General features: G+C 41.5%; 1 protein-coding gene across 2 annotated transcripts in view; it reads right to left on the bottom strand.

Annotated features, from left to right (window-relative positions):
- Positions 1–12,223, bottom strand: part of RHOBTB3 (Rho related BTB domain containing 3) — a 53,369-nt gene that overhangs the window by 17,525 nt on the left and 23,621 nt on the right. For both annotated transcript variants that reach the window (XM_034656529.1, XM_011235566.3), the window contains exons 7-8: positions 6,157–6,269; positions 3,075–3,195 (exon numbers count right to left, since the gene is read on the bottom strand). In XM_034656529.1, coding sequence (XP_034512420.1) covers positions 3,075–3,195; positions 6,157–6,269 — 234 coding nt within the window. The remainder of the gene's footprint in view (positions 1–3,074; positions 3,196–6,156; positions 6,270–12,223) is intronic.

Here is a 12,223-nt window from a genome sequence, read left to right as displayed (position 1 = left end):
TTCCACCTAAGCCCAGTGACAATAATTTGTCAATAATCCCCTAGGATTCACAAACAATGCCCAACATTGCCAGTTCTGAGCTCAACGCTTAGAGCTATGATCGGCACAAATGCACCTCCCAGAGGAGCAGGGAGAAGAGGCTACATACAGTGAACATTGCTACTGAGTCATCAGACACCTGCTAACAGGCATCATCCCCTCTCAGCTCTTTCCCCTCCCTGCCCTTTTGCCATTAGGCCTCCTGCTTTCAATAGAACAATATCCACTGATGGAGACGACCAGCCTCCATGATTAAACACGCTGCTTATCTTTGTACACATCAATTCACAAAGAATCCAAACAGGTAATGCAATTGGGCCTGTAATTCTAAGGTTTTTTAAAATCTGAAGTAGGACTATTAAAAAAAAGAAAAGGAAAAGCAGAAGCATGGCTTAAACAAACGAGACAGCCTCTTATTTGGGTTAAGCAGAGGGATTTCAGATTGAACCAAAATACCAAATGGACAGTAGATGGGGAAGGAATTTGATAAGTAACCTTGGAACTTTAACGAGAAATTTTCCATTGATAATATAGTTACAACAGAGTTACAAGACCAACAGGAAAACACCCAGTACCTTAAAGCACTGTCAAACCCGTTTCAAGCTTTGGATTTGGTTTGGAAAACCATTATACCTTCTGCTCAGAAAATTGTCATTTCGTTTCTCACCTCTTCCAAATACTGTTTGGTATTATAAACTGTTCCATTGTGAAACCATAATGCAATATAGTCACATTTTTCAACATAGTATAAAAACTGTATAAATATATAAACACTGTATCAAATATGCCAAATGAACACAATCCAGTGTTCTTATACCAACCAGCAATAAGATAAAGCTGAAGAATGAAAGGGGGTCATCAATTTTCTAGTTAAAAGATAAACATGTTCTTGGAAAATGTCAAGACCTAAAGTATCTTTCCTTTGTAGAATTCAACTATTGTTACAGTTTTAGAAACTTTGTTTTTAAAGGAAAATGCTTAAGAGTGAAATAAAATTTGAACACCCAAGTTTCCTAATAATCTTAACATAAATTATCAAAGATTTTTGTTTATACTATACACTAAAATAAAATCCTACATTTCTCATACCTTCTTCCCATTACTTTCCAAGTTTCATAAATAAAATTTTTAGAATATTTTTTGTTTTATTCTGAAAACAGGAAACTTGCTCAGTTCAAGAGAGATTTAGAATATGTACCATGGGAGCTTTCATATACCGTTACATGCACCACCCCAATCCTCATGACCACTCTACCAGGTAAAGACCAGTGTCCCCACGTTACAGGCAAGGAAACAAAGGATCAGAGAGGTAAAGTAGCACAGCCACACCAGTCCAGTAAATACGCACTCACGCAAGATCCCAGCCAGGTCTCTCTAGTCCTGGTCACTACCACCTCAACAAGCTTAACACTAAAAATGACCTTTTAGAGGCTATCTGGTTCACCTTGTTCACTCTGGAAACGAGAAGACTTAATAAAGCGAGATGCGTTAAGGCGACTGGCTGAGGACACATGCTGGTTGCAATGCAAGGCCAAGGCTAAACCGAGGGTTGCAGGTGAACCTGCCTCCAGAGGAGACAGCACTGCTCCCTTCTGCACACTAGAGCTCCCTTCCCTAACTCCAGAAGCTAGGCTCGCCTCTCCTCCCAGAGATGGCAGAGAAGCTCTTGCTAGACCCCGCTTCCACCCGTGCCTGCTGTCTCAGCTCCCGGCCTTGGGGGGCCGTGGTTCTGAGCTGAGGCGCTATAAAGAACAGCATAGCAGCTGAGCATCAGCAAGGCCCCCAGCTAGCCTGCCCACACCCAGCCTCTGCCTAGGTGGGGGGCCGGGCGGGGGCCCGCAAAAGAGTCGGCAGGTGGAATTGTGAGAGAAAAGCAAGAGATTATAAGGATAAATAATTCTCCACATCACTGTTTCTTTCTTTCCTCTTAACATGTATTTTCGTATGTGGCATATTCCTTTTAAGAAGCTTTTCAGCAGGTTACACTAGCGTGACGTGTGGTGTGAAGGCACCCTATGCAAATTATAAGCAAATACAGTCTCTTGTTAGCTTTTTCCCCCAAATCATTTTTTATGTATTTCAAGGTCACCCTTATTGTCCCATTCTCAGTGTCTCATGCTCACATTTCAAACAGTGCTGAATGGAGCTTATCAGAAGGCACTTGGGGAGTTTCCAATTCACTGTTTGTCTTGGCAAGTGGCCCAAGTTAAAATGAATCTTCTGGAGGAAAAATTTTAAAAAGCAAATGACTGCTAGTTGCCATACACTTCTCTCATAAAATTATAATTCTATCTTACTTCTAGTAATAGCCTACTTGAAGTTCTACTTAATACATTTGGAAACAACTCCTAGCCTTCTTGCATAGTTGCAGGTACCTGACAATTCACTTGCAAGATTATGCTTTCAATCCACTGAAGTGGCAAAATTATCCAAGCGAATAATCAATAATGGGCATTAAAACAGCTTACCATTATTAAAATTAGGTAGCATTACTTTCCTACAGAGATAAAAAGCAGCTCTCAGTTGCTGTGGTGATAATTCTCAGAGTGCTGTGAGGAATAAATGTAGTAATACCTACCCAGGCCTAATGTAAGCCAGGCATGACCCTCAACGCATGCTTAGCTCCTTTGCTCAAACAGAAAGGAAGGGAACGGAATAAGCTACAGGTAACATAATGTTAAGGGGGCTGGTTTCAGATGATTCAACAACTAGTATCTTAAAGAAATACAGGGACAAAAACATACAATGAGGTGATACTACAGATCAGTCCATTCCATGCTGGTCCCTAAAAACTAATGAAGCATATGGTAAGGGGGAAAAAAACTAGGAAAATATAAATTTCTTTTCTTGTCTTAACAAAATACTTCATTTCCCTAGATTTTGCTGAAATTCAGCCAGCATTAATCTATATCCTGCATTAGAGATTAGTCATCTCTTCACCCAAGATATTCAAAGCTGAAATAGAAAGTTAGGTAAGAAAATAAGGAAAAAAAAAAAAAAAACGAGTTTTGAACTTTGTAAAAATTGAACCTTACCTTGTATTTCGAAGACAACATCAGCAAGCATTGGTTTATTAAGGAAAAACTTGAGGGAAGTGTTATAAAACCATAGAGGCTTTCTGGCTTGATAAGTTTTGCAATTCCTTAGACAATTAATCTATAAGGGAAAACAGAAATACAGGAGGAAATGTACAATATGCTCTAGTAATAAATTTATAGGTTGGTTAGAGAATTTGGAAAGCTGTACTAATCATCTGAAGAAATAATGACTTCCTCCGCCAGGGCACCTGTGCTCATGGCTGCCATGGGAACTTGCCCTCAAGAAGGACACGAGCTACACGAGAGGGAGCAGCGTGGCTCTGTGTAACGTTCTCAGCAGTGCGCGAACTGTCTAAGGGAAAACACAGCTCTCTGGCTGAGAAATGCGGGGTCCTGAATTCAAGCACGTCCGCGTTAGCTGGGAAACAGACAATGGTCAACCTTTTATGAATGCCTGGTAAAATATGTTCACATATACAACCTGTTCGCTTGTTCACTAGCTAGAAAAGTATACACGCAAAAATTGAATTTGTCATTTTAAAAAACACGTATTTCCCCCCATCGGATCATGTCCTACTACTTACTAGATCAACATTAAAATACCTGAGAGTGATGAACTGATTCGTCTCCGTCTTAATGCACAGTCTTACAGTCCTACCCACAGCTGGGATTCCTGGAATCTATCAAAGGTCGCCTGGATCTCCACTCCGCAGTTCCAGAGAACCTCTTCCATGACTACACCTATCTGCTCACACACCTGCTTGCTCTAGGTGGTGGCCTCCCTGTAATAGTACCTCTGTCTGTCTGACTCAGGGGTCTCCAGCCCCCAACTACACCCCACTTAGGCTTTGGTGCTTTGTTTATCCTTCCTGTAATCTTTCAGACATTCCTTATTCCAACTCCAGCACTCAAGAGCCAGCCCTCATCCCTCCCCTTCCCCCCATTTCCCTAGCTGAATCTCAGGACCTCTGCCTGGGTCAGAACTCTGACCTCTGCGTGGCTATCCGGGGAATACGGAAAGCTTCATTCCTAAGAAATAATCAGGCCTACAACTGCAGCAGTAGGAGTAAATGGCACCTACTCTCTACTCTGGATTAATCCACTATGGCGGGAAATTTAAATCTTTGGTAAGAGGAAAACAAAATATTATCCGTCCTCACGAGGAGGGAGAAAACACACCCCAGACTGATTTCCATGAGCAAGGCGGAGAAGCAAAACAGGATCGTCTAAATCCTGCTCCTACAAAGCACATTCTCAGATCTGTACACAACCTACCTTAATACACATCGAAGGAACTGGTGGAGAGGATTCAGGTGAGTGACACACACAGAGCAGAGCAAGTCAAAAAGCCTCACAGAATTTGAGAACCAGCAAGGGCTTTCGAAATCATCATTTATTCCTCATTTTACAGAAAGTCCGGAGGAGACTTGCTCAAACCCAGGAATAACTCATGGCCAACTCACAATTTAAATGTACATTTTCTGATTCCTAACTCAGGGTTAGAGCTCTGTGTTGTACTCAGTGAATGAGAGAGACCTCTACCCTAGGAAAGCACAGGAAGAAAGCACAGAACTCATCTCTCCTCCTGTACAAAGGAGGGAATTTAGTTCAGTATCACGGAATCGTATAGCCCCCAGCTTCTTCCCCAGTAAGAATTCATTTTTTTTTCCTCAGTACTCGAAGGAATGACTATTTAAAATCACAATCAAGGAAAGGTTCAGGTTTACAATAAGAGGCAACACTTACGTAAAGGTTATGAATTTGTGTATCATCAGTACTATGTAGATGTACATTATGTATGAATAGATAGGTAGGTAGGTAGACAGATCATGAATCTGTGTCAACAGATTTCTTTGTCACCTATGCCTTGAATTTGAAGGCAAAAAAGATAGGAAGATAGTAGTTTGGACAGACACTGATACACACGGTGTACACTTTCCCTGCTCTATAAACAAGTATTTCTAGAGAAATTTTGAAAAACAGCATGCAGGTTTAGGTGCACATTCCTACAAAAGCATTATGTAGTTGAATTAGATTGCAAGAGAGCTACCACTCTGCCATCCCCCTGTGAAACAGACAGTTCTGTATACTTGCTTCCGTGTGTGACTGAAACTAGAAAAGGCTTGCCCCTTAATTCCATGTTACTTTGTTTACACTTTTTTTTCTCAAGTCAGGAATCTTCATTAAAAGCTAGTACAGTTTTAAAATATTAACTTATAAAATAAAATATTAACTTAAAATGTCATTAACTTAGGTTGTAGAACTGACAAAGTCATCAGCATAAAAAAACTAAAAGAATGATAATTTCTCTTATATTTAACATAAGTCTATAGTCGGCTAGGCATTGCATATAGCTTACCTTTTTATCTACTAAAGCCAATTTGTTTAGCACAGAATCTGAAATAAGAATACACTGGCTCAACTGTATAATGTAGTTGTCTCTAAAATTAACAAATTTATTTTTAAAGCCCTTACAGACCGTGTAGTCTAAGGGCCTGGACTTTTAACATGCGCACATTTAGAACTGTATACAAAGTCTGTATTTTATAAACTTTGACCTTGTTTATAATTTTAAGCCTATGCAAGATAAGATCTTGTATCTTGTATCTTACAAATCCTTAACTGTCTACCTGATCAAATAGATTTCTCAGAACTCTTGAAAAAGGCCCACAGAGAAGCCACCTTGCTCCTGAAAACTACTTGGACTTAAACTCGGAGAAGTGAGAGAGCATCTCCATTAACAAGCTCAAATGGAACTGGACAGATTCGGCAGCCCTTCATTCTTGACATAGATTGCATATTCCTGGAGCTCCAGGGGAATGTTTCAGAGGATGGAATTCACAAATCAACATTTTAAAGACATGACTCACACATATTTTAATTCTTACATGAATTCAAATCTGAGATGGTGAGAAATACATGTTTGTGTTTAAAATATTCAAATGGCAAAAATAGACTCAAGAAAAACATTTCTATACTGTTGACTCTTCTCACGACTCAATATTATTCATCCATCATCAAATGTTTGTTAAAATTCAAAGAAAATCAAGGTAAACTGATTTTCAATAAAGGAATTTACCTTTCCTGGTGTTTTTAAAATGCATTTAACTTTCTCAATTACACTTGAAACATCCCCAGAATCTTTCACTTTCTTCCTGATGTCTTCTTCCAATTCTTCCCACTGAAAAGCACCTGTAAACAAATCAATATATGTTGGATTTTTATGTTTAAACAGGAAGTACAAAAGTAAATCTCTCATTAGATATCACTGTTCCTTCTTTTAGTATTTTTTGTCTTTACCAAATATATATCCTTGTAATTACACGAAAACATTTTAGACGTTTTTAAAAAATCAGCTTCCCTTCCCCTAATGTATTTCTCAAAACCTAAAGTTTGCCTCCCTGGACAGCTGCTACCTCTTTATAATAGATGGTCACCTAAAAATGACAGCAACGGCCAGAGTATTAGTTGTCATCACAAGCAGTCCTTCTGACACTCAAATTATTTACTTGTCCAGGGTAAGAAGGCAGATGTAGTTTTTTCATATTGAATTAAATCGTAGTAATCATGGAAGGCAGTGACTACCATCAGGTAGGAGAATAAGCAATAGGAACAGAATGCATTCAGAAGGTCTCACGCATTGTCAGGGTCAGATAAGGACGTTCAATAGCCATGTCCACAGAACCAACCTGAAGAAAGGAGGTGGATAGCATCCTGATGAGCTATATGACCACGGCACTGGAGCAAAATCACTGCACCTGGTACCCCAACCCACTTCCAAGCTATCTCTTCCTAGGCTCATTTCATGTCTGTCTACACTGTCAGCCCCTTTCCTCTGTGTCTTACAAAACTGTGTGATGATCTGCAAAAGTCCTCCTTTCTCCGAGCACTTGTCTCGCTTGGCTTAGAGCAGCCTCCTACACAGCCCGCCTGCTCCTCAGTGGCCTTCTCCTCGTTGAATCAATCTCCATACTTAATGCTGGTAAGTTTCCAAAGGTACGATTCTGATGATGATATTTGAAGAGATGACCCCTATCTATCCCATGGCTTACAGAAAGTCCTCTAACTCCTAAAAATAAAATTAACCAAGGTGTAGTGTGGTTGGGCATAACTAGGAGACCAAGGCTCAAGTTCCACCTCTGCCATTAATTACTGGTGTGACTTTCAGCAAGTCCTCTCACCGCTGCATAACTCAAAATCCTTTTTGATCTCTCAATCTATTTCTTCTGATGCTCCCCTTTCTGTATCCAGAACTTTGCCAGATGCCCTCATGGACATCAGGGATGGGGAGAGCACATAATAAATATTTATTGAACCAATGGGAGCAGGCAATTGTAGCCAGCCTGAGCCAACCAGATCCAAAGCTACTCTGAAGAGTCAAGTGATAGTCCCGTGGCTCTCAGGCGTCATTCCAGCGGAACCCTGTAGCAGTTGGCACTCTAGAGTATCTTTAAACTTCTCTTCACCTAACCCTCATGATTACTATACTGTATCCTGAGGTGAGAGGGAACGGGCAGGAGAGCCGTGATCTGGTCCATCTGCTACCTCTGTGGTGTAAATACTCGCACCATGGCCACATTCAAGCCACCGAAATGACATCACAGAGCACAGAGTTGAGAAGAGATAAACACAATCGGCTCTCACAAGCTGGTGCAAGCCAGCTCCAGCACACCACTGTTTCTTTCTACCTTTCATGCTCTTTTTCTGACTTCGCTGCCAGCTCCCCTTCCTTCTCAAATTCCCAAAGGTTTTCAGTCTAGAAATATCCAGGTTTTTTGTTTTCACTTTTCTGAACTAAGGATTTTTAACTTTAAAGTCACATAATCTTTCCACAATCTAATAAATTCTTTGCATTGTCTCCCTAGAAAATTTCCCAAACACACATAGACATTACAGTCTACATTAAAATGTCAGAAGTAAAAGAACCCCTGAGAAGCCAACAGAACCCAGATCAAAAGAATTTATGCCAGTGATTCTCAACTATAGCTGTGCTTTACATTTACCTGGACTTCTTTCATAAAATACCATCAAGGAGGTATCATTCCCAGACCAATTAAATTAGAATTTCTGGGGCTGGAGCACAGACAGCATTTTAAAAGCCTCCCAGGTGATTTTAAGGTGCACTGGGTGCTGATTATCACTGCTCTTCCTTCAGACATTTCACCCATGATCAAAACCCAGGGTCATTGGTACACAGCAAACAGTAGGTATTTTTTGATTGTCTATACTCACATATGCTAAAGGAGAACAGATATTAGCTCTCAAAAAGAAATTGTATTAACTAATGAATATCTACACAATATCTCCAGTCAGAATATTATCTGAGAGGGGCGCCTGGGTGACACAGCGGTTGAGCATCTGCCTTCGGCTCAGGGCGTGATCTCGGCGTTGTGGGATCGAGCCCCACACCAGGCTCCTCCGCTATGAGCCTGCTTCTTCCTCTCCTACTCCCCCTGCTTGTGTTCCCTCTCTCGCTGGCTCTCTCTGTCTCATAAATAAATAAAATCTCAAAAAAAAAAAAAAGAATATTATCTGAGAGAAAGCAAGAATTAAGTTGAAATACATAGGATTGAACAGCAGGTAAATCCCTATAGGGCACTCATTTGTCTGAGAATAGACACGGAAGGACCCAGTAACTAAATTAAGACTAGTTCATAGGGGACTCTGAGAATTGGGCTGTTCTTATAATTAGAAATGCTAACCAAGTCATCTTTGACATGTTTTGGTCCAAATAAAGTAATAATCCTTATACTGGGATTTTCTTTAGCTTTTTTAAAATTGTGGTATAAACATTTAATAAGTGGAACGCCTGGGTGGCTCAGTCGGCTAAGTGTCCAACTCTTGATTTCGGCACAGGTCATGATCTTGGGGACCTGGGATCAAGCCCCCATCTGGCTCCACACTCAGCAAGGAGTCTGCTTGAGGATTCTTTCTCCCTCTCCCTCCACCCCTCCTCCCACTTGTTCTCTCTCTCTCTCCCCCTCTAAAATAAATAAATGTATCTTAAAAAAAAAAAAAAGAATATCTAATGTGATTTTTTTGGCAGAATTTTAGGTGTCCATTACGGTGTTGTTAGCAATAGCCATAATATTGCATGATACAGCAGATCTTTAGAACTTACTCATCGTGCATAACTGACTGAGATTTTCTGTTTAGTTCTCAGAGCACGGATTGAACTGACTGAGGTCCTTGGGGAGGACGGTACACTCATGCATACAAGCCATGCTTTTAGGCAGGGCGGAAAAGAGCATACCACAGAATAATTCCAAGAGCCGGAAGATACCAGGCAAGCTGAGGACGAAAGCTCCCTTCCACATGTTCATGTGCTCTGGAGGCATTTCAAGCAGCCATGTGAAATTCTAAGGGCCATCTGTGGTGCGAAGAGCTCAAAGTAAAATTCTTGAGGCTCTTACATACATTTCAATTCCTAACCATCTGAAATTGTGTGCATCAGGAATGTGCAAGCATAAAGACTATCATGTATTGTGAGAATGTCACAACTCTAGGCCAATAAAGGATGACTCGATGAAGACCCAGAAACTGCTGACCCCACTTCTTCTCTTTGGCTAACAGTCTTCCAGTTCCTATACAGTATACAGTGTTAGCTGTTACCCAACAGAAAACTAACATACACAAAACACATACTTTTACTGGGTCTATTTATTTAGGAATTTGCATAGGAGAATACACCGAAGCCTTAACGTTAACCAGACCATTCAACAGACCCTTTCTAAATACAGGACCCAAATGTCCATGGTGACACAATATACACAAAATTTCAAATTCCTAACGATTAAAAAGAAGAATGTTATTTAGAGGAAATTAAGACATTCTTTATAATTTGTTTCTGGTTTTTTTTTTTTTTTTAAAAAAGCAGGAGATAGACTGAAGATGGTTTTTCAGTCCATGTTTGCTCAGGGCGAATATTCCTGAGCTTGCCGCGTCGTGGAGTTCTATCTCTGCATTACCGACCCAACAGACTCGAGTACAAACAGCTCCTGCCTGCACTGCCCCCCGGAAGCTGATTTGTGGGTAGGCCACAGCCGCTGTGAGGAAACCACTACATAACTGGGTCTTCAAACTTGTGCTCGGTTCAAAAGTTTTAAAATGCTCAACAACAGCAGCAAGATAAACAAGGAAAATAAAGATTCCCATAAGCCTGTCCTCTTTATTGAAGTCTCTAAAAATGTGTGTGTGTGTGTGTGTGTGTGTGTGTGTGTGTGTATATTTAAAACTTCATTAAAAATATTTTTTTAAGATTTTATTTATTGAGAGAGAGCATGAGCTGGGGTGAGAGGCAGAGAAAGAGGAAGAAACAGACTCCCCACTGAGCAAGGAGCCTGATGTGGGGCTCAATCCCAGGACCCCAAGACCATGACCTGAGTCAAAGGCAGATGCTTAACCAACTGAGCCCAGGCTTACCAGGCGCCCCGATAAAAAAAATATTTCCTAAATAAATGGTAACCTATGCACAAAGACAAGAGGATAAAACAAAACATCAATAAGTGTTTCAACATTTGAGAGTAAGAGTTGATTTTTTTCTCTTAACAAATTTTCTCCATTTTTCACAGTTGTCTTTACTGTACAAGTACAGCTTTAATATCTTTTTAAACATAATTTAAACACAATGTAACTCTTGTTTGAGTCTGAGGTTACTCTATAAATATAGAATAAGTAATAGGTACCTGCTAAAGCATTTCTTTTCCCTTCTCCTCAAAGCATCAGGGTCTCCCTGCAGCCCCAGGTCAATGGCCTGTGGCCTGGCTCTTACCTGACACCACCTCTTCTCTGGGTCTGGACATATAAGCAGAGAACGAATGGAACAGAAATGCAATAGCTCAGTGTCAGGTTAGGAAGCCTGTCCTCTGAACTGGTCAAGGGCCTGTAGCCAGGTCTCCTTGCCATGATGCACCTCTGCCTCTACTGGCTCTTCCTGGGCTCACTTCGTTTCCACCCAGCCACTAAGCACCCCCCTGCCCACCCTCAGCCAGCAGCTACCACAGGGCACCTCCAGCTCCAGCTCTGAAGAGCTCACGTCAGTCAGTCTTGCAGCTGGCCCCACTTTGACTTTGTGCCCTGAGACTGATAGACTGGGTCCCTCCCCTGGGCCTCTGGACGGAATGCCAGCCTCTTAGCCCCCTGGCTAGGGTTGGTACGTGGTTCCTCACAGGGCAGGTGGCGCTGCTGCGTGCGGTCCAGAGCATCAGCATGACGTGGGAGACTGCATGAAATGCAGTCTCACGCTCCACCCCCCAGCTACTGAATCAGAATCTGCATATGAGGGGCGCCTCGGTGACTCAGGTCATGACCCCAGGGGCATGAGATGGAGCCTAGCATTTGGCTCCCTGCTCAGCAGGGACTCTGCTTCTCCCTCTGCCCCTCCCCCTGCTCATGCTCCTTCTCCCTCCCTCCCTCTCTCTCTCTCTCTCTCAAATAAATACAATCTTAAGGGAAAAAAAAAAAAAAAGGATCTGCACATGAACAAGATAAGATCCCCGGCTGACTTGCATGCACAGTAAGTTTGAAAAGCACTGGAACAAATGATGGACAAGCTGTAGCCCCAACCACCTGTCGCCCTTACTGAGGTTGATCTCCAGAGTAATAGAGCTTCCTTATTAAACTCCTGTCTTGCCTCCTCTATTTCACCTCCCTACTATCGCCAGATATGATCGTGTCAAAGCCCAGTCTGATCATGCTTAAAATTCTAGAACAGCTTCGATGAATAGCTTCCATCTGGCTTGCCAGCCTCATCTCCTGCAAGCCTTCACCTCCCACTCTATGCTCCAGCCGTGGGAAACTGTGCTTCCTGGAAAACAGCACTTACTCAAGATTACATTTTCCTTAATGTATGTTTCCCAATAAATTAACTGCTTTCAAATAGCATTAAAGTCAACACAAAAGGGGGCTGAGGAAAGAACTTATTTTTTTCTTTCCCCTTTTCTTCCATCTGCATGTATTAATTTTGCAATTTAAGAAAAATCACTCCTCTGGGAAACAAACTGACGGCTTTGGGGGGGGAATGGGATAGGCTGGTGATGGGTATTAAGGAGGGCACGTATTGCAGGGTGCACTGGGTGTTACACGCCAAGTAATGAATCATGGAACTTTACATCAAAAAATAAGGATGTACTGTATGGGGACTAACA

The sequence above is a fragment of the Ailuropoda melanoleuca genome, chromosome 3 (assembly GCF_002007445.2).
Source record: "Ailuropoda melanoleuca isolate Jingjing chromosome 3, ASM200744v2, whole genome shotgun sequence".
NCBI classification, from domain to species: Eukaryota; Metazoa; Chordata; class Mammalia; order Carnivora; family Ursidae; genus Ailuropoda; species Ailuropoda melanoleuca.
The sequence above is the reverse complement of the archived record's forward strand: the minus strand, read 5'-3'. Positions and strand labels throughout refer to the sequence as shown.